This window comes from Babylonia areolata, chromosome 5 (assembly GCF_041734735.1).
Source record: "Babylonia areolata isolate BAREFJ2019XMU chromosome 5, ASM4173473v1, whole genome shotgun sequence".
Lineage (NCBI taxonomy): Eukaryota > Metazoa > Mollusca > Gastropoda > Neogastropoda > Buccinidae > Babylonia > Babylonia areolata.
The window spans coordinates 12,804,668-12,832,580 of NC_134880.1; the positions used below are offsets into that span (position 1 = coordinate 12,804,668).

Below are 27,913 nucleotides of genomic sequence, written 5' to 3' on the forward strand. Positions count from 1 at the left end.
GAAAGCCATCCAGTTTTCAAAACGTTAGTGCAGACATGTTCACGAATGTGGGAAATATTATGTAGTCGTGTGATTTGCATTTTTGGTTGTTGAGAACAAACTTGTCTATTTCTTCTTTGGGATAAGACAAAGTGATGTCTGAATGTGCTTTTATTCTTCTTTTTTTTTAATAATATTCCTCTTCCCTACTCAATATTTGATAGATATATGAATTTGTTTTGAAACGAAAGATACTCCACTGAACTTTTTTTTCCGAAGATTTGAGACAGTAGTAAGGGCCTGTGACTCACAAACTAACAACGTAAAACAGTATATACAGTTAGTTTTGAATGTATCCTACTGGGTTAACTACGTCGCGACTTCACAAGTTCAGTCGGCCTGGCTGACATGGCCGTGATCCCGGACATGGAGTGGCCAGGCAGATTCGCAGTTATCCCAGGCATTCGAGCACTTGTCCGTCGGGCCCGGAAGGCGGATGTTTGTTAACAATGGACGTGACTCGCACAGAGCAGGATGTGTGGTGCTGCACATGCATAAAGGTGTGCATGTAGTTGCTTTGATGTTTTTCAATCATCGTAGCTATGTCAGTTAAACGAAGACGTTTATGTCTATACTACGTGTTTGTTTTTCAACCATCACTCACAGTCCTCGTGTAATTTAGAGCAAAAACTACCAACAAAAAACAAAACAAAAAAACCAAACAAACAAACAAACAAAAAACTCTCCTATTTATTTTAACGTCGCGCATAAAGTGTCGTTTTTGTGGATACTTGCCAACACTTTCGTCTGACCTTTATTGTGTGAGGGGAGCACTGGGCCTCTTAAAGATAACTGGCAATACCCGACCTCCTTTCCTCTAGTTATCAATGGACACTTATCTTTCACAAGAGCACTTTGTCGTTTTTTTCTCCCAGTTTAAGTTATTGCAATAACACAATAGAGCGTTTTAAAGGTGTGTAGTGCAATGTTGTACACGACTATGCCAGAACAATACAGACTCGAAGAGAACGTCTGCTGAATACATCACAGAATGTTCAGACATTGAAACACAACAACAACAATAACAAACAAGAGTGACGATTTTCATGTATAATTTAGTCTTTGAGAAGGATGTTGTGCAATTCTTTGCCATTATCTGCCATACGGTCATATCAAGACTGCAGTGTTTCGAAAGACAGAAACCGTATGCTGAAATCTATTAACATCCAGTCCAACTGCGAAAACAAAATATTACAGGACTGTTGATATACATCGGATCAAACCAACCAGCCAAAGAAGTCATAGTTACTGCTGTCATATTTATATGTTCACTACGACAAGTCATAGTCACCAAAATTTGCACGACTGTTAGTCGTACCACAACATTCTCACTTCTAGTCGTATATCCACCGTAGATGATTTACCAACGTCAACTAAAGACCCCGTAGAAAAAACGCTACAGTCAGTATCTGCTTTCCATCTCCTCATTTTAATTGACACAACGCTGTTATCGTGTGATTATCTCTGCAGCTGTTGAGACAACAAAGCAATAACAACGATCATTACACTGCCACCAATAACACTGCTGATTACACACTCACCACCTCTCCATATCTGGTCAGATGACTGACACTATCAAACGTCCAACCCCTACTCACTATGACACTATGATTTATATGCCAATGTGTGTTACGAAACAACCCCAACATCTGACTCAATCTTCAAACAAGGCTTTTTGTTGTTAACGACACCACTTCTTGCATTTTCCCTCAGTTATTTCAATACGCCACTACCACCATTGGTACGCCTGCCCTGTCAGTCATAAAACACTGTTCCTCGTCAGATACCCAATACTTAATTAGACCATCCCTAATCTTCTCATTTCCAGCAACGGCAATAAAAGCAGAAACACACGAACTCCGGACCTAAACCCCTCCATCCCACCCCCTACCCAGAAAGAAAAAGAATAGAAAGAAAGCACATGTCCACTGCGTGAGTAAGTCTCAGGAAATATCGACCGCGTGATTAATTAAATCGACCTGAAAAGGCTGGCGGAAAAGGAGCAACGTTTTTTTTTCTTTTTTCAACTGTGTGATGTTTTCCTGAACATTTCCTCCGAAAACAGAGATGGCCACCAAACTCCACCTTTAGCCTGCCGACCCCAACGTCTTGAGCAGGATCCCACGTACCCACACACGCAGAGTACCACCACACATACACGCAGTACCGTACACATCCAGTACTCCACACCCACACCCACAGGAGGACACCCCGCCGACCCCCACGCCCCATACACACAGCCTCCACCAAAGCACGTGCAGCCAGTCAGAGCCATGCCTCGTGCCCCGCCGGACATGAGCGAGTCGGTGTACGGTCTGGGCATCACGCCGGGGCTGGGCTACATCACGGGGCCCGAGGGGCAGCGCGCGGAGGAGGAGGCGCTGCGCAAGGACCGCTCGCGCGCCCGGCGCGTGGTGGTGAGCCTGGTGGGGCGGGAGCGGCAAGGGAAGACAAGCCTGCGGAGGCTGCTGGCCGGGGAGCCCTTCAACAGCCAGGAGCCCAGCACGGTGGGGCTGGAGAGAGACCTGGTGGACACGCAGGTGGGTTGGGCTGGGGCAGACTCTCTCTCTCTCTCTCTCTCTCTCTCTCTCTCTCTCTCTCTCTCTTCCTGTATTCTGTGTGGTGATTAATTTGACAGCCTTAATAACCCGTTGTTGCTTTTTTTTTCTTTTCTTTTTTCAGTATTTTGATACCTAATTATGTTTAGGTATGCATATGCATACATATATGTATGTACATGTAGACATATGCATGCATGTGTGTATATGTGCAACTGAATATGTATAAGGGTGTGTGTGTGTGTTTGGAGATGAGTGTGTGTATATGTGGGTGGGTGTGAGTGTGTGACTGTGTCCCCTTCATTATATTTTTATAATGATGAGGATGGTGCGTTGATTAGTATTATAATTAGTAGCTTTAGTAGTAGTAGTAGTAGTAGTATTTACCATTGCTATTATTGTTGTGTCTTATCGTTTTTTGAAAGACTAGGCAATGCCTAAAATCTTTATCCTTGAGTAATAAAGTTTTTGAATCTCTCTCTCTCTCTCTCTCTCTCTCTCTCTCTCTATATATATATATATATATATATATATATATATATATGTCTGTGTGGTCGTTGGCAAAGGTCCTTCATATGTGCAGTCGTTGGTTGGGGGCAAAGACTGTATTTAAGGGGATGGGGAGAGGATGAAGATCCTGTATTGTATGCACGGTCGTTGGTTAACCCTTTCAACGCCATGCTCGCATTTATGCACAGGCGTGGTAGAAGACTCATGTCACTGAAAGGTGACCATTCATTTGTCTGTTATCCATGAACCTACTGCTCTTAATGTTCGGTGGTAGGAAAGGTCATCATTTTCTAGACATCGCTGGGGGAATCCCCAGCTATTCTTAGCCACTGTCTGTTCTGTGTTTATACCACAAGGGAATTTTGTACTCTAAATTGACTGGCGGTGAAAGGGTTAAGGTACTGGAAAACTTGTGGAGTGACTGAATGTCGGGGTAACTGATGTTTTGCATTGTATGGTATTGTGTTGTATCGCGTTACGTTGTAGTGTGTTGTATTCCACTGTATTGTAGTCTATTGTTGTAGTCTATTGTTGTGTTTTCCGTTTTTGTGTATTGTAGTGTATTGCATCGTTTAGGTGGCAGAATGGTTAAGACGCTCAGCTGCCAATACAGAGAGTCCGTGAGGTTGTGGGTTCGAATCCCGCTCTCGCCCTTTCTCCTAAGTTTGACTGGAAAATCAAACTGAGCGTCTAGTCTTTCGGATGAGACGATAAACCGAGGTCCCGTGTGCAGCACGCACTTGGCGCACTGAAAAAGAACCCATGGCAACGAGAGTGTTGTCCTCTGGCGAAATTACGTAAAATGAAATCCACTTTCATAGGTACACAAATATGTAAGCATGCACTCAAGGCCTGACTAAGCGCGTTGGGTTATGCTGCTGGTCAGGCATCTGCTCAACAGATGTGGTGTAGCGTGTATGGATTTGTCCGAACGCAGTGACGCCTCCTTGAGAAAGTGAAACTGAAACTGAAACTGCATCGTTTTGTTCCGTGCTGTATTGTATCGAATGGTATTGAAGTATATTGCACGCTATGCATTGCTTTCTGTTTTTTGTCACACAAAATCAGCATATTTCTGTGTATGAAATTTGGGCTGCTCTCCCCGAGGAGAGCGCGTCGCCAAAGTACAGCACTATCCATACTTGTTTTCTTTTTTTTTCTGTGTGCAAGTGTATCTGTTTAACAATCAAAATGGATTTTTTTAAGATATATATATATATATATATATATATATATATATATATATATATATATATATATACACACACACACACACACACACACACACACACACACATACATATATATATATATATATATATATATATATAATTATATGAGAAAACTAAAAAGCCGGAAACACAACTCTCTCATTGCCGTGCGTTCTTTTACGTGCGCTGAGTGCATGCTGCACACGGGACCTCAGTCTATCGTCTCATCCCACTAACACCCAGACCACCACTCAAGGATATCGGACAGAGGGAGGAACATTCCTGGTTTGTATGTGTGGGACTCGAACACGTGAACACTCGCCTCCTAGACGGGCACGTTACCGCTGGGCCACCGCTCCACTCTGCCTGTTGGGCTGGTTGATTTTTTTTTTTTTTTTTTTTTTTTTTTACTCACTTGTGTAAACAAAGTGAGTCTATGTTTTAACCCGGTGTTCGGTTGTCTGTGTGTGTCTGTGTGTCCGTGGTAAACTTTAACATTGACATTTTCTCTGCAAATACTTTGTCAATTGACACCAAATTTGGCATAAAAATAGGAAAAATTCAGTTCTTTCCGAGATATCGGGTGAACAGGCATGTGAGTGTGGATTAGTCGATTGACTGACATTGATTTGCCATGTGGTTGCATGAGTGGTGCGTTGATTGATTGGTTCAATTTATACAGGCTGTTTTCGTCTGCCTGGAGGGAGACCCAGTGACAAGTTGATTTCATTTACCTCCTTGACTGGGTGCAGACCTTTTTTTTTCTTCTTTTTTTTGTTGTTGTTGTTGTTATTGAAGTTGTTTTTCGATACCAAACCTTCTACGAACTTTATGGCATAGTGTCCATCAATATCCGTATGCATCATTTCAAACTTCTGTCGCACTTTTTTTCCTTTCTGTTTTTTTGTTGTTGTTGTTTTTTGTTTTTTGTTTTGTTTTTTGTTTTTACCTCCTACGCATTTTTGTACAGGCATATCAATATCCGTACGCACCATTTCAAACTTCTGTCGTTCTGACAATCCTTTTTGTTCAAATGCAATTCTGTATTGGCCTATCAACATCCCAGTGCTCCCAAAGCATATGCCAGTTCAGTCAGGAACTCGGCGTTGTCCTTGACAACACTCTGTCCATGCAAAAATTTATCAGTCAGACATGTCAATCCTGCTACTGTCAATTGCGACGCATCAGTTCCATCCGGAAAAATCTGTCCATTGACGCAACATCTAGACTTGTCGTTTCTCTCATTCTCTCTCGCCTTGACTATACTGTAACTCTCTGTTGTCTGGTTTGGCTGCTTCATCCATTCAGTCCCTTCAGCGCATACAAAACTCTGCTGCCCGACTCGTCCTCAGAAAGAAAAGATCTGAGCACATCACTCCTCTTTTGCAACATCTCCACTGGCTCCCTGCCTCACTCAGAATAAAGTACAAGATCAGCACTCTATGTTATAAATGTATTCACAAATCTGTCCCTTCCTATCTCTGTGGCTGCCTTCACCTCTACACTCCATCTCGCTCACTACGATCGGCTTCGGATCCACTCTGTTTACGCATACCCAGATTCAAACACTCGACTGTTGGCCGCCGTTCTTTCTCTGTCTCTGGACCTTGCAATTGGAATGAACTTCCTCTTTCGCTTCGTCAAGTCTCCACACTCAGCTCTTTCAAGTCTGGCCTTAAAACCCTCCTCTTCCCAAAATAGCCTCCCTTCCTTGCCTCTTCCTTGTCTTCAGTTTCTCCAGTGTTAGAGTTATGCATGCGTGTGAATGACTGGAGCGAAAGCGCTTTGATTTGTCTCTGCACAAGATTCAGCGCTATATAAATACCATTATTATTAGTATAAAGCTATGTGGGGTTTCTGCTTAGGCCCTGGACCCGGGGTCAGGCACTGGGGGTGACTGGAGGTCAGTGCACGTGGACGCCGCCAACCGCCAGGAGTTCAACGAGGTGCTGGGCCGCAGGATTCACCAGCGGCTGGAGAACCGACGTCACCGCATCCCCGTGCCCCGCCGGGCGCTCAACGCCTTCCTCACCATGACCAAGATCGGCGTCATCGCTTACGTCAGCATGTTCTTCTTTTTCTTCGCCTCCTCGCTGGACAGTATGAAGGCGCTGCCCATATGGGGCATCACCATGGTGGTGATGTTCGCGCTCTCCGGAGTCACGTTCGGCAGAAAGGACGGCTTCGGCATTGCTGTAGGGATCGCGCACTTGATGGTCCTGTGCGAGTCTTCGCTCCGCTGGAGGCTGGGGCAGACGTTTGAGGAGCGGGCGTCCCAGCACGGGGCCCTGTGGGGATACGTGGTGGGCGTGGCCTGGTTCGCCATGATGGAGAGTGCTGTGGCCACGTGCTTCGGCCTGTCCCTGGGGCTGGGCATGGCCTGCGTCTTCTGCATGTCAGCTCCACAGTCCATGGACTACTTCCACAGCGGCAACCCCCTGATGCAGGCTGAGCCGCATCTGATGATCCTGGGTTGTTTGTTGGGGCTGGGCTTTGTGCAGAACAAGCATAGCCGTCTCCTCATCCCTCTGATGGTCAGTCTTATGCTGGTGCTGCTCTCCCCTCCGTCTGCCTTTGTGTTTGTGTGCGGAACAGCCATTGGTGCTTTTCACGGACCCTTTCTCGGTGTGGGCCGATCACTTTTCCTGACCCTAAACGGCGTCATCAAGGCAATCACGACACGGCCTTTGGGACGTCATATGGTGAGGCACTGCTTTGGGTTGATTCCAGGGTTTTTGGTGACGCGTTACATATTTGGATGGGTTTTGGTGACGTCGCCTTTACAGCTGGTTGCCGCGCATGTCACGTCGGCCGCTTTGTTGGTGGCTGTGAATGAAGTGGACATTTCCGTCCGAATTCTGCCGTGTCTGTCCGTGTCGGTGTCTTCGCTGTCACCATCCACCGCAGCAGATTCAAAATCATCGTCGTGGTCGTCAGGGTCCTCCACTTCTGCAGCATCATCGACATCAACAAGCACTAAGCCTTCAGGATCCACAACGGAGTCGTCCTCCTCCCCCTCCACCTCCCCCTCCCCTCCCGGCGCTGCCAGTCGCCACGTGCAGTCCCAGTTCGTGGACTCGCTGCTGTCACGTGGCCGCTCCGGGTCCCTGGCCATGGAGCAGCCCACGTCCGTGCTGGCCAGCTCCGCCTCGTCCCCGCCCCCCTCCCCTAGACTGCTGGTGCGGGACTTTGCCGGCCACCCGCTCTACTACCCGGCCCACCACGTGTACATGGCGGCGCAGTGCGTGTACGTGCTGGTCTTCTCCCTCGTGGAGGCTCGGCAGCACTTCCACCTTGTGCTGCGCAGTCTCATCGACTGGCTGCAGTCAATCTTCCTGCACGCCGGCTACCCCTGACACCCGGGTCTTCCTCGTGGGCACACACCGCGACGACCCGGGCCTGAGGGAGGGTGAGAGCGGGGACTTTGTGGTCAACGTGGGGCAGAGGCTGAGGAAGGAGATCCCTCGGTCCTTCCACAACATGCTGGTGTGGACGGACGGCGACGTGCCGCTCTTTCCCGTGGAGAACTCCATCCGAGACCACAGGGACAGAGATCACAGGTAAGTCAAGGAGGGTTTCAGTTCCATTGTCAGGTGTCAAAGCGTGCGAACTAATTAATATACGTTATCTGCCTTAGCAAAACAAGTATAAAAAAAAATTTAAAAGAAGAGGAGCAGATGCCTAACCTTCGCAAAAGCACAATGCGTAAGTTCCCCCTGCCCTGAGTGAAGGAAGTTCGGTTCAGTTCAGTTACTCAAGTAGGCGTCACTGCGTTCGGACAAATCCATATTCGCTACACCACAGCTGCTAAGCAGACACCTGACCAGCAGCGTAACCCAACGCGCTTAGTTAGGCCTTGAGGGGAAAAAGGGGGGAATAAACGAAAAAATGGATACATCATTGAATTAATGAATAAATACTTAAAGAAATAAATATATAAATAAAAGTGAGCAGATACATAATGAAATAACATAAAATGTGGAAAAAATATAAATAAAATGAAAATTGATGCAAAAATAATAATATAATACATATATATATATATATATATATGTGTGTGTGTGTGTGTGTGTGTGTGTGTGTGTGTGTGTTTATAATGATGTATTGATAACAATGATAACAAAAGTAATAATAATAAAAAGGTGAAGGAAACCAAGGCATGCTTTTAGAGTACCGATCGCGGCTACGACTAACCTCCTGCTGAAGTCTTTTAGTAGTCATGCTGACAACGTGTCTCAATCTGTCTCACCCGGATTTGTTTTCTCATGCTAGCCACAACTGTTTGAGTCTCTGGGTTACATGTTTAAAATCTGGCTTGAATACATTTTGAAAGGTACTTCGGGTAATGTGAACATCAGTGCTACAATTATCATTGTTGTCATCACTTAAACTTCATTAGGTTATCATCAACAACATTGTTATCAATGTTGGTAGAAGTTAGACATAGTTACAATGCATAGTGACAGTAGCAGTAGCAATCAGCGTCGCCTTTATAATCGTTACGCAGGACTATACATTGGATATGTTACGTCCATGGATTCACTTTTGATACCTTAGTATGTGTGATAAACTAGTCTGTCACTGATTACGGTGAACGTTTCCACTAAATGAGATGGCAGCGTGGGAATGTTATGCTTTCTGTTGCCGTGCAAAACATGCTGACAATAATGAATATGAGAAATAGAAATGTAGTATAAAGTTGAACGCTCAGTTTTCTTAACTGTCTGTCTGTCTGTCTGTGTCCTCTCTCTCTCTCTCTCTCTCTCTCTCTCTCTCTCTCTCTCTCTCCGCACACACACTTTCTTTCTCTTTCCTCTTTTAATCTTCCTCTCCCTCCTTTTACACACACACACACACACACACACACACACACACACACACACACACACACACACGCACATCGTTGGAATCTGATTTATTAAAGGCAGAGAAAAAAATAATTGAGAGGTGTAGACATGAAGTGGATTTAAACACACACACACACACACACACACACACACACACACACACACACACACACACACACACACACACACACCACACACACACACACACTGTCTCTATATTAATTTATTTCTTTCGTTCTCTCTCTCTCTTTCTCTATCTCACACACACACACACACACACACACACACACACACACACACACACACACACACACACACACACACTGTCTCTATCTTTCTTTCGGTCTCTTTCACTCTCTCTCTCTCTCTCTCTCTCTCTCTCAAACAAACAAACAAACAAACAAACAATAAAACCTTTCGTGACAATTGTGACCGATTTACAAACAAAGCGGGATTCTTCTTCATAATTCTGCCATGGACAAGCCCTTCACTTGCGGTGGGCTTTTTTTTTTTATGCGCGCTTATTTCCTATTTCTATCCACAAACCGTGTGTCATGGACAGGTACCTCCGACAGCAGCTTCTGAAGACTGTGTCCGAGATCAACACGGACAAGCACCCTGTCCGCTACTTCTACTTCTTCCACGTGCTGGACGACCTCCGCTCCGAGAGTCGCCTCCTCGCCGACACAGACCAGCTCCGCGCACAGTGCCAGGCCAACCGCTGCGCCATCAGGGACGCGGAGGATATGGACGCCATGCTGGCGCTCTTCCAGCGGCTCGGGGAGGTGCTCTACTTCCCGGAGGACAACCTCCTGCAGAGCGTGGTGGTGCTCAGCCCCCACGGGCTGCTCAGCGTGCTCGGCCGCCTCGTAGATGTTCCCCGGCGCGCGGACCGCGACAGGCGCTTCATGACGGAGTGGGACCGGCTGGCCACCACGGGCGTCTGCTCGCGCGCCTTGTTCGCTCACGTGCTGGACGCGCACGCGCCAGAGCTGCGCGCGCAGAGCGACACCGTGCTCTACCTGCTGCAGACGTTGAACCTCATGTGTCCCCTCAACTTGAGCGACCGGGGTTGGTGGCTGGGGAGTGGTGACGGCAGGAGCGCCGGTGGTGGTGGTGGTGGGGGTGGGGGTCACTTCAAGGACAGCGGCGGATCTTGGTACCGCGGAGGTTCGGGAGGAGTTGGGGGAGGTGGTGGTTGGGGTGGTGGTGGTGGAGGGCATGATGGTGATGACTACGATGATGGTCATGAAGACAACGATGCTGATGAAGATGACAGCGACGAGGACGATAACACGGCCGGGCACCGCTTCAAGACACATCGTAAGCCTCACACTGAAGACCACCAGGTCGAGGAGATCCCTGGAGAGCTGTACCTGGTACCCGCCGCCCTTCCCTCGGACCTCCCCCACGACCTGCAGCCCTGGGACACGTCTCCAGGGGACTGGCAGCTGCTGGTGGACGGCCTGCCGCTCCTCCCCCACTCCGCCTTCCTCCGCCTCCTCAGCGCGTGCGCCGCTCAGGACGCCTGCCAGAGCCTGGACGACCTGGGCTGGCCCGTGCTGACCGCGTGCCAGTCGCATGCGGCCTTCACCCTGGGCAGGTCACGCTGCTACAAGCTGGAGTGGGTCACGGGCAGCCCAGAGGTGGCCGACACGTGTCACGGGCGATTGATGAAGGTGGTGGTGTCCGGCTGGGAGGGGAGTGAGCGGGGTTACTCTTCCCTGATTGTGGGAGGAGGCCGAGAAGACTCGGACTTCTTGGGGGAAGGCAGTCTGGAGAGTGACGTCAACATCAGTGACGTCGTCAACATCACCAGTGACGACAGCAGTGACGTGTCGCCGCAGTCCGTGGTGGAGTTCGTGTGGAGGACGCTGTCGGAGATCGTGAGGAGAGACTTCCGGCGCTGTCATCTGAGACTGGGCGTGGCCTGTCCGTGCCCCGCCCCCCACCAGATCTCCTGTGAGGAGGTGGGTGATTGGATAAAGGTTGTTGTGTTGGTAGTCATGCATGCCTGATGTATGTCTATCATCTATCTATGTCTATCTATAATCTATCTGATACATATGTATGTATGTTTGATTGATTGATTGATTGTTTAGGCTGTACGTATTAACAGTTTTATTTCATGTTTTCTTGACACTGTTATCACGACTTGACACTGTAGAACCAAAACACATTTTACACTTCTACGAAAAACAACAACACATCTTAAGTATGCTAAGAAAAAAACACACAAAACAATCACACTTCAGTTATATTAATCTATGAGAGCTTTTTTTTTCAAAATTTAATGTGGATTCTCATTCAAGTGTTCCACTGAAAGCATACTGAAGACCAAACACAGATAGTTTCAGTTAAATATCCATCCCATTCACACGCTACTGACAGTGTGATAATAGTGGTGTGCCCCATGTACTGACAGTGTGATAATCGTGGTGTATCCCATGTACTGACAGTGTGATAATCGTGGTGTGCCCCATGTACTGACAGTATGATAATTGTAATGTGCCCCATGTACTGATAATCGTGGTGTGCCCCATGTACTGACAGTGTGATAATCGTGGTGTGCTCCATGTACTGACAGTATGATAATTGTAATGTGCCCCATGTACTGATAATCGTGGTGTGCCCCATGTATTGACAGTGTGATAATCGTGGTGTGCCCCATGTACTGAGAGTGTGATAATCGTGGTGTGCCCCATGTACTGACAGTGTGATAATCGTGGTGTGCCCCATGTAGTGACAGTGTGATAATTGTGGTGTGCCCCATGTAATGACAGTGTGATAATAGTGGTGTGCTCCATGTAGTGACAGTGTGATAATCGTGGTGTGCCCCATGTACTGACAGTGTGATAATAGTGGTGTGCCCCATGTAGTGACAGTGTGATAATCGTGGTGTGCCCCATGTACTGACAGTGTTATAATCGTGGTGTGCTCCATGTACTGACAGTGTGATAATCGTGGTGTGCCCCATGTACTGACAGTGTGATAATCGTGGTGTGCCCCATGTACTGACAGTGTGATAATAGTGGTGTGCCCCATGTAGTGACAGTGTGATAATCGTGGTGTGCCCCATGTACTGACAGTGTGATAATCGTGGTGTGCCCCTTGTACTGACAGTGTGATAATAGTGGTGTGCCCCATGTAGTGACAGTGTGATAATAGTGGTGTGCCCCATGTACTGACAGTGTGATAATAGTGGTGTGCTCCATGTAGTGACAGTGTGATAATCGTGGTGTGCCCCATGTACTGACAGTGTGATAATCGTGGTGTGCCCCATGTAGTGACAGTGTGATAATCGTGGTGTGCCCCTTGTACTGACAGTGTGATAATAGTGGTGTGCCCCATATACTGACAGTGTGATAATCGTGGTGTGCCCCATGTACTGACAGTGTGATAATAGTGGTGTGCCCCATGTAGTGACAGTGTGATAATCGTGGTGTGCCCCTTGTACTGACAGTGTGATAATAGTGGTGTGCCCCATGTAGTGACAGTGTGATAATAGTGGTGTGCCCCATGTACTGACAGTGTGATAATAGTGGTGTGCTCCATGTAGTGACAGTGTGATAATCGTGGTGTGCCCCATGTACTGACAGTGTGATAATCGGGGTGTGCCCCATGTAGTGACAGTGTGATAATCGTGGTGTGCCACATGTACTGACAGTGTGATAATCGTGGTGTGCCCCATGTAGTGACAGTGTGATAATCGTGGTGTGTCCCATGTAGTGACAGTGTGATAATCGTGGTGTGCCCCATGTAGTGACAGTGTGATAATCGTGGTGTGCCCCATGTACTGACAGTGTGATAATCGTGGTGTGCCCCATGTACTGACAGTGTGATAATCGTGGTGTGCCCCATGTAGTGACAGTATGATAATCGTGGTGTGCCCCATATACTGACAGTGTGATAATCGTGGTGTGCCCCATGTAGTGACAGTGTGATAATCGTGGTGTGCCCCATGTACTGACAGTGTGATAATCGTGGTGTGCCCCATGTAGTGACAGTATGATAATCGTGGTGTGCCCCATATACTGACAGTGTGATAATCGTGGTGTGCCCCATGTACTGACAGTGTGATAATCGTGGTGTGCCCCATGTAGTGACAGTGTGATAATCGTGGTGTGCCACATGTACTGACAGTGTGATAATCGTGGTGTGCCCCATGTAGTGACAGTGTGATAATCGTGGTGTGCCCCATGTACTGACAGTGTGATAATCGGGGTGTGCCCCATGTCTCCAGATGGGGTTCCATTTCCTGAGCCTGTCGGACACACGGGACGGAGCGACGTCATCGCACGTGCCGGAAACCAAGGAGTTCTGGTGTCGGGGCCGCCATGTTGTCTACCGGAAAGGGCAGGTAACTACCCTCAGTCTTTTGTTTTGTTTTTTGTATGACATGTGTGGAAGCAATACATATTCGCTTTTCTTTGATCGAATTGATGGACAAAAGGTAAATCAAGTACATCATTGCAAAGCATCCAGCGCGCGCTCACATACACACACACACACACACACACACACACACACACACACACACACACACACACACGCAAACACACACACTCTCTCTCTCTCTCTCTCTCTCACTAACACACACACACACACACACGCACACACACACACACACACACACACACACACACACACACACCACACACACACACACACACACACACACACACACCACACACACACCTTATGTCTTTGGGTGTATGTGTGTGCATTGTCATTGACACATTCCTTTCGCCTTGCTTGTTGTAAGTCTTGATGATGGTGCCTTGTCATGTTAGTTTTTGTTACCACTTTTCTCTCCAATACTGATGTTAATTGTTAGCGGCCTGGTCCCCTGATCTAAGAAGGTAGATCGCATTATAAATACCCATTATCATCATAATCATCATCATCATCAGCAGCAGCAGCAGCAGGAGTAGTAGTAGTAGTAGTACCACCACCACCACCAGCAGCAGTAGTAGCAATAGCAGTATTAGTTGTAGTACTGCTATGTTCATTGAAGATGATGGCAGTTTCTTCGGATCAGAGGATCATTGGGGGAAAAAATGTCCCTGGCGACAAACCCTCTGGTTGCTTATTATCATTTTTACCATCATCATCACCTCCATCATCATCATGACGACAGTTGAGTGAAAGCAGCTGTGATAGCCATATACAGAAAGCGAAAGTATGATAATAATGATTTATGTCCCTTGATAATATGCGCATGCTCAGAGAGACCCTGCCCGGCTGATAACGGGTTGTACGAAATGAAGACTGAGACTGGCTGAGCAATACAGTTTTGTTTCGCATCCTTTTCTGTTGTCTGTTGAAGTTTGTATGCGTGCCATACATTAGATAAGAATATCAAAGCAACCAGTCCTGTTGCCATTATTACCGTGAATATCACAATCATCATCATTCTAACGACAGGTGAGTGAAAGCAGCCAGCCCCGGGTATCCAGGCTACCCGGAACGCTACAGCAGGGTGCGCGTGGCCCCGCGGCTCTGGACACCCCTCTGAGATCCATCCCCCAGGGCCTGCACGCCAGCATCTGTGACCTGCTGGACGTGCCGCATGTCCTGGGCAACGACTGGTCCGCTCTGGCAGGTACAGACTGAGCGCATATGCGCTTTTCAAATTCAACCCGCCCGCGTTGGTATATATATATATATATATATATAGAGAGAGAGAGAGAGAGAGAGAGAGAGAGAGAGAGAGATGTGTGTGTGTGTGTGTGTGTGTGTAGTCATGAATATTTACACGCAAAATGTTCACCCCCAAAGCCTGACCGGCGCGTTCTCTTTATGTCTGAACTTTAGGTATGTTTTTTTTTTCTCCAACGCAGACGTACACACAGTCTTGAATTATAATCCAAAACTTGAAGATAGTAGGTTATGTCGACAGACTATAGATAAACGATTTATCTCGAATGCCTGTACAGTTACTGTTATAATTTTGGTGGTAAAGAAGATACTGCTTGGAACATTTATTTTCTTCACAGACGCATGTAACATCTCCGGAATATTTAGTTTACCACGTATTAGACCAAAATCTCAGTCCGTGTGTTAAATTTACGATATTCTTCGTCCTGAACAATATGATGTGAAGCTGGAAAGCTGAGAATTCATTTTATATCAAGTAAATGACATCGCAATAGTTGAAAATGGTATCGATAGCTGCATTGAACAACTACTATTTAAAGTATCGGATTTGCCATTTCATTTACTGGAAGGAACCATGATAAAAAAAATAATAATAATAATAACAATGATGGAAATACGCACGACTCCTTCACACGATGAGGCAAAGAACGAAGTAATTTATCTAAAAAATATTGGAATCTTTTCGCGTTTTTTTTTTTTGGTTTTTTTTGTTTTGTTTTTTTTTTGTTTTTTTGTTTTTTTTTACTGATGATAACTTGTAACACTGATCCAAAGTCAGCACAAAATTATATGTTAAAGAGATAGATGGACAGATAGACAGACAGAAATCCACCTGCCCTTACATTTTATACACATCAGTGAAGGCATAGCTTTAAGTCACTTTTCATATCTGTGATCTTTGTGTTTTGTTTTGTTTTTGTTTTTGTTTTTTAAGCAGTAATACCCACATTTCTGTTTTACTAAATGTTCGTTTCTGTATTTAAAAAAAAAGAATGTCAGAATAAAAGCATGATTATGCTAAGCGAAACTGTTATCACTCATTAGTCCACAAAATGAATGACAGCACTTGAAGTAAAAGGATGGAAGAGGTTTGGGCGGAAATGACGTAAAAAGTGACGTTACATTTCAGACGTAAGACTCTGCGCTGACACGTTTACATTTCTACAGGAAAATGTATACCTAGGTATCTCTCAAATTTCTTAAATAAAACGAACAATCTATTGATTTCTGATAGTTTCAAGTTCATTTAACAGACTGTTTAGGAATCACGGAACCATAAAAGTAAGATAACAATTCTCACTTAATTTCTGAACACAGATCTTCAGTTAAACCAGATGAACTGACCAGGAAAGTAGATGAAAACTAAAAGCTCATGTGCATACAGTCTTCGAAGAATCATAACCCAAACTCCAGGTACACCGCACATAGTCACTCCAGCATAAATACGGAATTGTTTATGTTTGTTGTTGTTGGGTTTTTTTCCCAACCGCATTGGAAAGGTCGTCAGCAATCGTCGAGTCTAGTTTTGTTTTTTTCCAGAAAAATAGAAACGCAATATATACGGAATACGAGTTGTTTGGAAGCACACTACACTGTCATATTGGAGAAAATAAGTACACTGATGCACCTTCTTGGGTGACAAAATCGCAAGTCCGTTGCAAGACCACACCGCTTTGACTGGGTTATGGTGTGTCGACCGCCATTTTGAAAGCGTCGTCTGAATTTCTGAGAAGGCTATTACCAAAAACATCCATATATACAGAGCGTGATTTGGTGTTGCTCTACGAGAATAATTAAAGCAGACTTATCAAGCTTTCTGAGTGGTGCCTGTTGGACACTGAAAACTTTTTAGGCTTTCAATTATATAATGTAGCGAGAGGCTTCCGACCCGCAAATAATCAATCGATGGCACTGAAAGAAACCCATCTCCCCTAACATACACACTAAAAAGCCATAGACTAAGATATTAGTGTCTATGTTCCGATTGAATATTCAGTCGAAAACAGTCAAAGGCCTTCAAGCGTGTGTGTGTGTGTGTGTGTGTGTGTGTGTGTGTGTGTGTGGTTTTGTTGGGGTTTTGTTGTTGTTTGTTTGTTTGTTTTTTTGGGGGGGTTGTTTGTATTTTTTGGGGGAGGGGTTGCGTGTGTGTGCCGGTGTATGTGTGTGTGTGTGTGTGTGAGTGTGTGTGTGCGTGTATGAGTGTCAGTGTATGTGAGTGTGTGTGTGTGTGTGTGTGTGTGTTTTGGCTTTTTTTATTTTTTTTAATTTTAATAGTGAACCATAATATTGTTTAATCACAAAAATGTGTTTTGTGTTTTCTTCTTTTCTTTTGCTTTCAAGTTTGTCCATCTTTATTTCCCCTCTGGTGCAGGTCATCTGGGCAAGACAGCAGGGGAGGTGACCCTGCTGAAGTTCCGTGCCCCCAGAGACCCCTGTGACGCCTTGCTGCAGGACTGGGCCGGCCGTCAGCCTGACGTCACTCTCAGGGACCTCCTCCACGTCATGCAGCGCATGCAGCGCCTGGACGTCATCAAGACCATCCAGGACTTTGTTTTGTAGGAGAAGGGGGGGATAGGGGGGGGGGGACGGGAGGGGAAGAGAGAGAGAGAGAGAGAGAGAGAGAGAGAGAGACTGACACTGAGACTGGGATATTTTATTCATTTAAGGCCTTGGTCCCACATGAAGAGGGGCAACAACAAAGTAAATAATCAATACGTAAATCAGATAGGCACCACAGGTCCTCACAGAATTTATGATGCAAGAGAGACCCCTCGCAGCCGAAATGCTTTGAACAGGAAAAGAGCCAAACTACGAACAATGTTTTCATTATTGAGGGAGAAACAGAGAGAGACAGGGGGTTGGGGGTGAGCGGGAAAGAGGGAATTGGGGAGACGAACACTTTAAAACCGCTATGATACCCCATGTTATTCATGAATCCACAGAGAGAGAGAGAGAGAGATTCAGACTGTGTTGTTCAGAAAGTTTTATTATGCTGTGTTTACCCCACGTTAATCATGAATGCACAGAGAGAGAGAGAGAGAGAGAGAGAGAGAGAGAGAGAATTCAGACTGTGTTGTTCAGAAAGTTTTATTATGCTGTGCATGTATTGCTGTTCAAGAGACCTATGTGTATTTGTTGAAGTCAAAGCGAAAACGAAACGAGAAGGGTGTATTACGGTTGTCTGGTGATGTGTTTCATTGTTTCTGGCTGTATGTACTGTCTTGACATAGTGTTTCATGTGAATTCAAAACAAAGATGTCTTCCTGAATTAGAGAGATAGCATGTACACGTGTGTGCGTGCGTGCTTGAATGCGTGCGCGTGTATATGTGTGCGTGTGTGTGATAGAGAGAGGGAGAGAGAGATATGGCAACTTAATTACTGTAAAAAAAAAGGGGGGGGGGGAAGCAAAATTCCATAAACCCACTATTGTAAAAAGATTAAATATTTTTTCCGATGCATTTACAACAGCGAAAAATGAACGAGAAGTGGTATAATAAATATTCCATATATATCTTATTTTTTTTAACGGTTGTTGACTGATCAGGTTTTGTTGAACAATATCAGCTAAGGAAATGTGGTGATAATGAAAGCGTGTTCGTCCGTGATTGCGCGTTCAATGTGTGTGTGTGTGTGTGTGTGAGTGAGAGAGAGCGAGAGCGCGCGCATGTGTACGCGAGTGTGTGCGTGCGTGTATGTATGTGTCTGCGTGTGTGTGTGTGTGTGTGCGTGTGTTCGCGCGAACATGCATACGATTTCAGATGCAAACTGATTTGAGCAAAGTATCAAACAACATAAGAAAAAAGCGATATTTATTTATGAAAAAGCAAAATAGTTTCAAATCATTCAAACAAAATCTTGATTTACACACACACACACACACACTGGTATCATCGATATAACAAAACAAAGACCCCAAAACAACGCTGCCACTTCTAAACATACATATCCCAGCGTGATATGATGTAATAATGAAAACGTTTGAACATACACATCACATATCGCGATATATCTCAACAAAAAAGCTTACGGTGTGTATTTGTTTTAGTGAGAGCGTGTGTGTGTGTGTGTGTGTTTGTGTGTGTGTGCTTTGTCTTTGGCATATTCCAGCTGTCTTACATGCAAGCCTTGATCATAATGCCCTTTGTTCCCCTCACACTGATGTCAGTTTTTAACTCTACGGGCCCCTGAGGTAGAGCGCATTATTTAACACCCATTAATCTTATCAAGATCACACTGATGCTGTCACTGACATACGCACCTGAGATGTATTCATCCCGTCAGGGATGAGTTAATCTGATCCCTACTGGTTTGAAGACAAAAATGACTGCAGGATTCTTCAAAGACAAAAAAATAAAGTTTATAAAAACCTTTTGGGTGGTAGTTGAATCCTCGTTGTCAAGTGATGAGAAGAGGACAGTGTGAATAGGAAAACCTATGTGAGGACATCTCACTACTGGTTTGTTTTTTTTTTGGGGGGGGGTTGTTTGTTTTTGTTGTTGTTTCCTTTAGGAGTCGCTCAGCCTCTGAACAAAGCAGCTTACAGTAATACTTTGTATTTGTATTTGTATTTCTTTTTATCACAACAGATTTCTCTGTGTGAAATTTGGGGTGCTCTCCCCAGGGAGAGCGCGTCGCTATACCACAGCGCCACCCTTTTTTTTCTTTTTTTTTTCCTGCGTGCACTTTTATTTGTTTTTCCTATCGAAGTGGATTTTCCTACAGAATTTTGCCAGGATCAACCCCTTTGTTGCCGTGGGTTCTTTTACGTGCTCTAAGTGCATGCTGCACACGGGACCTCGGTTTATCGTCTCATCCGAATGACTAGCGTCCAGACCACCACTCAAGGTCTAGTGGCAGGGGGAGAAAATATCGGCGGCTGAGCCGTGATTCGAACCAGCGCGCTCAAATTCTCTCGCTTCCTAGGCGGACGCGTTACCTCTAGGCCATCACTCCACTTAAGAGCACACTGATGTTGCAAGTTAACCTGATTGCTACGTATTTTTTGTTTTGTTTTGGGGGGTTTTCTTTAGGAGTCGTTCAGCCTCCGAACGAAGCAGCTTACAGTAACACTTTTTTTTTTTTTCCCTGCGCTTCGAAATGAATTCGTCTTGTGCACATTACACTTCAAAATGGCAAAGGATGGAACCCAGATGGGCAGTGATGACAGTTCTGGTTGCCCAATCGGTTTTCTACAACATAGCCTGTTTAAAGGTGTAACTGTTTACAAATCACTTGACAGAAATCAAAAGCGTACAAATGCTAAATCTGTTATTGACATATTTCATCAGCAAAATTGTGGCTGATTGTCCTACAAACTGAGGTCTGGGCCTTACAGTCATATCAGAGTTTCCTCGACATTGTGACCTTGAATCAGAACAAGGTCAGAATGACTGGTTTTACTTTCTTTAGATGATGTCAGAATGATTTGACAACTTTATTTGGATGTTCAAATCGTGTATTCATTTACCTCAGCCAAACAGTTAACAAGGCGTGGCTTACCACGGCTCGTCAAAACACACACACACACACACACACACACACACACACACACATGTACATAACAAGACTCAACAAAAGATCGGCCATATCAACAACAACAACAACAACAAAAAAGGCGTATTTGCATATTTCTATCAACTGATGCAACAACACAGAAGAATAAGTCTTTTTTTGTTCCACAGTAAAAACTAATCACTGGTTGACGAAACGACACTGTGGCCACACAGTGTCTACTGGACTCCTCTCCAGGGGAAGGGCGGGCCCTCAAATCCTGACTGTGAGGCGTGGCTCACCATCATCCTCACCAGTGTCCGGCCCAGACCCACAGCCGCCATGACGCCCATAATGCCCAGAAGGCGAATACCCATGTAAAATCCTGGCATTCTGGATGATAAAAGATGGTAAAGAAAAAAAAACCATACTGATTTGACTCATTAACGTAGTCATAGTAAGCTAGAGAGAGAGAGAGAGAGTGAACCCTGAAAACAGAAATGTTTGTGCCATTAGCTGTGAAGCTGTAGTGACATAGTCGGTACAATTCACAACAAAAATGATGCAAAACAGACAAAATGGAACTGAAAGGAAAAACAGATTTGGAGCAAAATAAACCAATAAGAGTAAAGCAACACTGTGGCACTTGAGAGAGGAGAGAGAGAGTCGAGTCAAAAACATTTTTCAGTATAAGCCATGGCCCGTTCTGAAGACTGGAGAGAGAGAGAGACAGAGACAGAGAGCAGACAATCACATTAGAAACAGACAGAGAGGCACAAAGAGAGAAAGTGTGAGTGTGAGAGAGTTAGGGGACAGAAACACACCAGACAATCACATGTGAGGGATAGAGAGACAGAGGGGCAAAAGGAGAGAAAGAGTGAGAGCGAGTGAAAAGGGGTGGGGGAGGGGAGAGAAACACACCAGACAATCACATTAGAGACACACAGAGAACAGAGAGAGAGGCAAAGAGAAAGACGAGTGAGAGAGAGAAAGTGAGGGACAGAGAAACACACCAGACAATCACATTAGAAGGAGAGATGCACAAAGAGAGAAAGAGGTTGGGTTTGGCTGGGTTTTTTCTTTTGTTTTGGTTGTTTTTTTTTAACAGGAGTCAGTGAGAGAAAGAGAGTGAGGGGGTGTGAGAGGCAGAGAAACACACCAGACAATGCCATTGGAGAGACAGAGAGGCACAAAGAGAGAGAGACAGAGAGAGAGAGAGAGAGAGAGAGAGACAGAAAGCTGAATGTGCGAAACGGGAATGGCAGCTTGGCGAATCAGGACAAGGACTGGTCAAGCTCACAAGAGGCCACAGAGGGAGGTGGGACAATCAATGAGTAGGCGACATGGGGACAGACGAATCTGACCCGCTCACTCACTTTTACCTAAATTCTTAACTTAACTCCCCAAGCCCGGCCTTTGTACGAACCTTTCCTCCACGCTGTTTGAACAGCCGTTGAAAAAGCGCCGACGACTGATGATGTAGAACAGACCACATATGGCAGAGGGTACTGCAACAAAGTTCATGATCACCTTCATCACCGCTACCGGCATCATCACCACCACTGTTTTCATGATAATCACCACTATCACCATCATCAAGTTCATGATCACCATCATCATCATCACCTATGATCATCATCACTACCATCGCCACCCCCATCATCGTCATAATCACCATAATCATCATTACCATCATCGCCACAAACATCAACAACATCACCATCATTATTACCATTATTAAGTTTAGCGGCACTACCATCCACATCAGCAATGACATACATCGACATTATCGCTTATGTTACAATATATAGCAATAACAATTATGATAAAAACTTAAGAACGCCAAAGACAACCACAGATTAAATAACAGTACGCAATAAAGCTCAGTTCTGCTGGCAAAATTAATAGTGAGGCACTGGCAATTAAAATGCATCCAGCGCAGTTGTGTGTGTGTGTGTGTGTGTGTGTGTGTGTGTGTGTGTGTGTGTGCTATGCATAAAAAACAGAAAAAAACCTGTAATAATGTTGATAATAATTATAACAATAGTGATGAAAAAAAACACACTAACAAAGTGTTGCAAAGCGCTGAATCTTATACATAGACAAATCAAAGCGCTTGCACACCGTTCCAGTCATTCAGTCACACAGACAGTGAGATCGGGATCACCAAACGATCCGTACAAGCTGCTGTAAAAGCCTCGCTCACCTTGATGGAAAAACAGCGTGGAACTCCACAGAAAGGTGATGAAGACGGGGTGCCATTCTAGCACGGTCTGTCTGCAACAAAACAACGATAATGAATGAAACCCAATCGTCAATAATCATTATGCACGATCATAACCACCCCACTAAGTGTTATCTCACAGTTTTCAGGATCATCTGATTCTGTTTTTGCTTCCGATTCAGTAAGATTGTCATTTCTCCACCCTCAGTTTACCCCTTCCCCCCACTGCTGACCACCACCAACACCCCCTTCGTCAACTGATATCATCACAACAATTACCTCCACTAAAGCATTCATGATGAATGGGGGTCAGCCTGATATGCCCAGAGGCTGGACAGGGATGGAAATCGTGTGCCGTGTGTAGAGGGGGAGGGGGAGGGGATGCTCGTGCGCGCGCGCGCGTGTGTGTCAGTGTCTGTGTGTTGTTTTCATTGAGTGTGTTTCGGTCTTTGGTAACGTGCAGTGGTGTATGAGGATGAGTGACTAACACAACCACCGTAATTTCCTATGTCTCTGAACCTTGGTGAAGCAATGTATCTTAGTACTCTGTGTGTGCCCGGTGTGTGTGTGTGTGTGTGTGTGTGTGTGTGTGTGTGTGTGTGTGTGTGTGTGAGTGAGTGAGTGAGTGTGTGTGTGTGTGTGTGTGTGTGTGTGTGTGTGTGTGCGCGTGCGTGTGTGTGTTTAGGTGTGTCTGTGTCCAATGCGTGCGAGCAACGGTAAAATGTGCCAGTATGTGCGTGCGTGCGTGTTTGTGTGACTGTACGCGCGCGCCATTAACTATCATTATCTTTCCTCCAGTGAGCCCCATTCTCATTACTGTCCTCATCATCCCCACCGCCACCACTCACCATCATCAACGTCATTATCAGTGTTATATCACTGCAGTTGTTTGGACTTGTCGCTGTGTCACTGAGTTGGCTATTCAGTTGCGCGCGCGCGCGCGTGTCAATGTGTTTGTCGTGTGTGTGTACATGTGTGTGTGTGTAGCCGGCCGGCCCCCCGATGAGCGTGCATGTGGCAGTGTGTACGTGTCTGTGTGTACGGTGTGTGTGTGCATGGGTGGGTGTGTCAGCGTGTGTCTGTATTGGCTCGCTCCTTCTATAAACATCCGCGCTCTCGCTCAATACACATACACGCCCTGTAAAAACAAAACACTCACTGTGCCCTGTAGATGCGTTCAAAGTCCCGGTTGCCCGAGACAGCCGGAAACTCTATTTCATACTGCTTGCGGGCATGGTACACGCGGCGGGCGAAGACGACTGAAAGCAGCCAAACCAGTTGGGTGAGCTCTCGCACGTACGCACGCCCCTTACCTCACTCCTCCTACTGCTCCTCACCTCCTCACCACCAACATACAAATTTACATTTACACTATCCTCACCCAGCCCCTTTCCCTCACCCCCATCCACTTTCATTCTCTCGCTCTTTCCCTCTTTCAGTCTAAAATTGAGGGCAAGGTACACTGACTGACTGCGAACTGCACAGCCCGCGTCTTGATCGTTGTGTCAACATTACCCCCAAAACTTCTTTTTCTCTCTCTTCTTTTTCTTTTAACAACTGATAAAATTGCGGAAAAAAAAGAAGAAAAAAAACAACAAAGTTTCATGTAAAAAAAAAAATAAATAAAAAATAAATAACTGAGACCTAAGTTTAAACCTTGTGTGCACATGCCCTATATAAACAGACAGAAGAAGAAGAAAAAAAACACTTCTTTTTAACTGAGATGCATTATATTCACCACTCGTTTTCTGAGCAAACACCACGACTGAATTGCTGAATACGCACCCAGCAATCGTGTCCAGCCCTGGCATCATCATGTCATGACAGTGTGTGAGTACGACTGACTCACAGTGTGTGTGTGTGTGTGTGTGTGTGTGCGCGCGCCCTGTGTGTGTATTAGTGTGTGTGTGTGTGTGTGCGCGCGCCCTGTGTGTGTATTAGTGTGTGTGTGTGTGTGCGCGCGCGCGCACTAATTTGACGTGTAAGAGTTGTTGCACTTCATGGGTTGTGTAAATTGCATTGTTTGTTACCTTTATCTAAAAAAAAAAAAAAAATCTTCATCGTATGTGTTTTAGTCGATTCATATTTAGTATCACATTTGTAACTTGAAAGGCTCTTACAGGTTAATTTGCTTCTGCCTGTATTATAGCGCTAAACAAATACAAATTATTGTTGTTATCACCAATAGTATCATTACTATCAAGTTATTATTATCAGCATTATCATTAATATCATTATTATTACGGCACAGCAGCGAACAAGTAGGCCTATCTTGTGACCGCGGCCGCGGGTAAAGCCAGGCCGCGTTTCTATGAATACACCCCTCTCCCTCTGCTATGCAAACTGAAACCCGGGGTGAACAAAATAACTTGAGATGACTGAAGCTGCCTCAAGCTCGGAGGAACAGAAAGTAAACTCTTCAACAGAAAAAAAAAAAAGCAGCAGAAGAAGAAGAAGAAACACACACACACACACACACACACACAAAATCACTACCTGTGATGGGATACCAGTATTAAAACCAAACTCATCCCTCCTTCTCCAAGACACCACATACATCTGATAAGCCGGCCAGGCCTACTGCTGTACAAATACGACACATCTTTATTAATCCGACTGGCAGATAATCAGGCTATGATTGTCCTTCCATCAATTTTCTCCTTTTTTTTATGAGTATATTTTTTAAAATCTGCCTTTGTCTGTCCGAGTCTTCCATATACTGTCGTCGTGCTTATTTTTGTCTCCCTCTGTCGTTCGTGCAGTCTTTAATAATGGACAGTCTAGACTGAATATGCATGATGTATATCAGTCCTATATCCTTCTATATATGTGTAATGTCTCATTACAGATCGTTTTCTTATGTTTATTTATGCTTTGATTTAGTGTGATGTATCTGCATTGTTTAGTATCATATTCTGCGCATTGTAAAAAAAATAATAATAACACATAAAATAATAATAAAAAAAAGACTGAACAGAAATATTTTTTAAATGAAAAAAAAAGAAGAAAAAGATATACATGCAGGCCTACTCACCCAACTGGATGCCAGCGCCCAGGGTGACAATGCCGGTGAGGACGACCCTCGATGCAGTGACGGGGCCGGTGGCAAACATGGAAAACATGGGAGCCATCGTGTGTGCACTGTACACTACGCCTTTGTCTCTGATTCTCTCTGTATATATTGCTGACTGCCTGAAAGGCTGAACTGAAACGTACTGAAGTCAACTGCTGCTGCTGCTCAGTCAAAATGTCTCTGATACCTGAAACAATGAAGGAAGTATTTATACCAACTGTAAGTGAAAATTCGTCTGCACTTCCGTCGCGGACTCAGTGACCCACTTTGCTGTCATTGGTCTTCTGTCCTTGTTTCAGTTTCAGTTTAAAAGAACCGAGAGGAGGCATTCCTCAGTTGAAGTGTTCGGTGGTCGGACCTACAATTGTCACAATGGACCGACTTACACCACAGCTTTATCAGTAATAACTTGGTTTGTGTGTGTGTGTGTGTGTGTGTGTGTGTGTGTGTGTGTGCGCGCGCGCGTACATGTGTGTGTGTGCGCGTATGTGTGTGTGTGCGCGAGTGCGCGCACGCGCACGTGCGCCCCCGGGTCTATATCAATCACTTGATATAAAATGGCAAACACGTTGCACAAGATGAACATATACTCGACATCCACCAGTCTTGCTATATATATAAAAAATAAAATAAAATAAACAAATTAAAAAATAAAATAAAAAAACAAAAACAACTCTGTAAACGGAAAGCACCACTTGAAAAAAAATTATTTTTTTTTGAGAGATAATATCACTGGATCATCAGTTGATGGATCACACACACACACACAAAAGATACAATTTGGGGAAACGAGACAGCCAGACGGAGATAGGCCAGGCAGACTCACACACACACACACACACACACACACACACACACAGATAATTTTTTTAGGAATTACCATTTCTACACTTAACAAGCCTAATTTCCAACTGATCCTCACTATTCCATTGATCATAGATATCCACTGGCTTGGCACAAGCAAAACGTCCGAAAAGGGAATTTCGGAAACGGTCCCTAGAACAATAGATTTTTTTTTAAATACAAATTACTGTGCAAATTTCCCGCACAAGTCTAATGAATACATAACGTAGGACACAGATTTTGGCATTCGTGTTCTGTTCAACAAACGCCGACTCACCTTCAACAAACTGCTGCTGCATGCAATGGAGCCAACGCAGGCAAACCGGTTTCCGTTGTGCTACGCAGTAAGGCCACGCAGGACGGGGTATATATACCCACCAGCCTGTCTGCGCAGCCGACTCTCAGCACGTTTCCCCAGATAAGGTCAAGGACGGTCGTTCAGTCAATACTGCCAGGTTCTTGCGTCAGTCGATTGCAGCCCACCCACCCTTCCCTTACCCCCTCCGCTCTGCGATTTCCTGCCTGCGTTGGGCTGACGAAATTTGGGGCCAACATTACTGAGGTGTGTGTGTGTGTGTGTGTGTGTGTGTGTGCACGCGTCTGTGTGTGTTGGCCTGTGTGTGCTTCTGTCAGTGTGTGTTGGTCAGTCTTGAGTGTGTTAAAATATGTGTGTGTATTTTGTGTATGTGCTCTTGGTTGTGTGTATGTGTGTGTGTGTGTGTGTTGGTTTCTGTACGAGTGTTCGCCTGACTGTGTGCGTCTGTGTGTGCTCAAGTATATATATATATATATATATATGTGTGTGTGTGTGTGTGTGTGTGTGTGTGTGTGTGTGTGTGTGTGCACGCGCGCATGCGAATGTGAGTATGTGCCGTGTGTGTGTGTGTGTGCGTGGATACACCTATCTATACTGAAATCGATGGCTGTATAAACAGGTGTATGGATAGGTACAGGAATGGATTTAATTTTCAAATTCGAAAAAAAAAAATAAATAAAATAAAATGATTAAAATTGAGCTGTTCATTAAAGCGGACCTCTCCAATCGTCTGTGTTCAAATGATGTGGTGGTGTTGCATCATTCATTCTTGTCATGAGCTTGCTTTGCCTCAGGTTAACTGGGAAACAGCTGATGTAACAAACCAAACATGTACGGTCACCAACTGAGGTTACATTGGAACAGCTGACGAAACAAACTGAACCGTATATGGTACCGTCACTTTTTTTTTTTTTTTTTCTTTTTTCCAAATATAGATTTAACCTCCCTGTGCCTTTCACAGATATGAATTTAAAATGTATTCATTAATTTTGTGTCATTCTGAGAGAATGAGTGACACATACATATGACGTAGAGTACCTGTTATTAGGTGATATATATTGAGTGAAAGAGAGTGGGAGAGAGGCAGGGTATATGTTTTGTCAAATTCAAACGACTAGGAAGAGTGACAGTGGAGAAACA

At 45.0% G+C, this 27,913-nt stretch overlaps 2 protein-coding genes across 3 annotated transcripts in view; one reads left to right on the plus strand and one right to left on the minus strand.

Annotated features, from left to right (window-relative positions):
* LOC143281936 (uncharacterized) overlaps positions 1-19,687 on the plus strand; it is a 27,660-nt gene extending 7,973 nt beyond the window's left edge. The window contains 7 exon segments of the mRNA XM_076587244.1: positions 2,105-2,579; positions 6,184-7,668; positions 7,670-7,878; positions 9,728-11,135; positions 13,409-13,525; positions 14,593-14,770; positions 17,198-19,687. Coding sequence (XP_076443359.1) covers positions 2,105-2,579; positions 6,184-7,668; positions 7,670-7,878; positions 9,728-11,135; positions 13,409-13,525; positions 14,593-14,770; positions 17,198-17,385 — 4,060 coding nt within the window. The 3' untranslated portion in view covers positions 17,386-19,687.
* Positions 19,308-26,861, minus strand: LOC143281937 (microsomal glutathione S-transferase 2-like). 2 transcript variants are annotated; one of them, XM_076587245.1, is made up of 6 exons: positions 26,735-26,861; positions 25,576-25,801; positions 23,701-23,800; positions 22,524-22,594; positions 21,744-21,825; positions 19,308-20,710 (listed from the first exon to the last, which is right to left on the minus strand). In XM_076587245.1, exons 2-6 carry the CDS (start codon positions 25,670-25,672, stop codon positions 20,557-20,559), a joined length of 504 nt encoding a protein of 167 aa, XP_076443360.1. In that variant the 5' UTR covers positions 25,673-25,801; positions 26,735-26,861; the 3' UTR covers positions 19,308-20,556. The 2 variants fall into 2 exon arrangements, with proteins under 2 accessions (XP_076443360.1, XP_076443361.1); XM_076587246.1 differs by lacking the exon at positions 26,735-26,861 and having other exon boundaries at positions 25,576-25,871.
* Positions 26,862-27,913: the final 1,052 nt, after the last annotated feature.

Bases quoted from the DNA above. Each gene is read 5' to 3' on its own strand.
- LOC143281937 (XM_076587245.1), bottom strand. From the start codon at position 25,672: ATGGCTCCCATGTTTTCCATGTTTGCCACCGGCCCCGTCACTGCATCG. The intron at 23,801-25,575 runs GTGAGTAGGCCT...GGCTGCTTTCAG, and splicing joins GGGCGCTGGCATCCAGTTGG to TCGTCTTCGCCCGCCGCGTG. The intron at 20,711-21,743 runs GTTCGTACAAAG...TTTATCATCCAG, and splicing joins TCAAACAGCGTGGAGGAAAG to AATGCCAGGATTTTACATGG.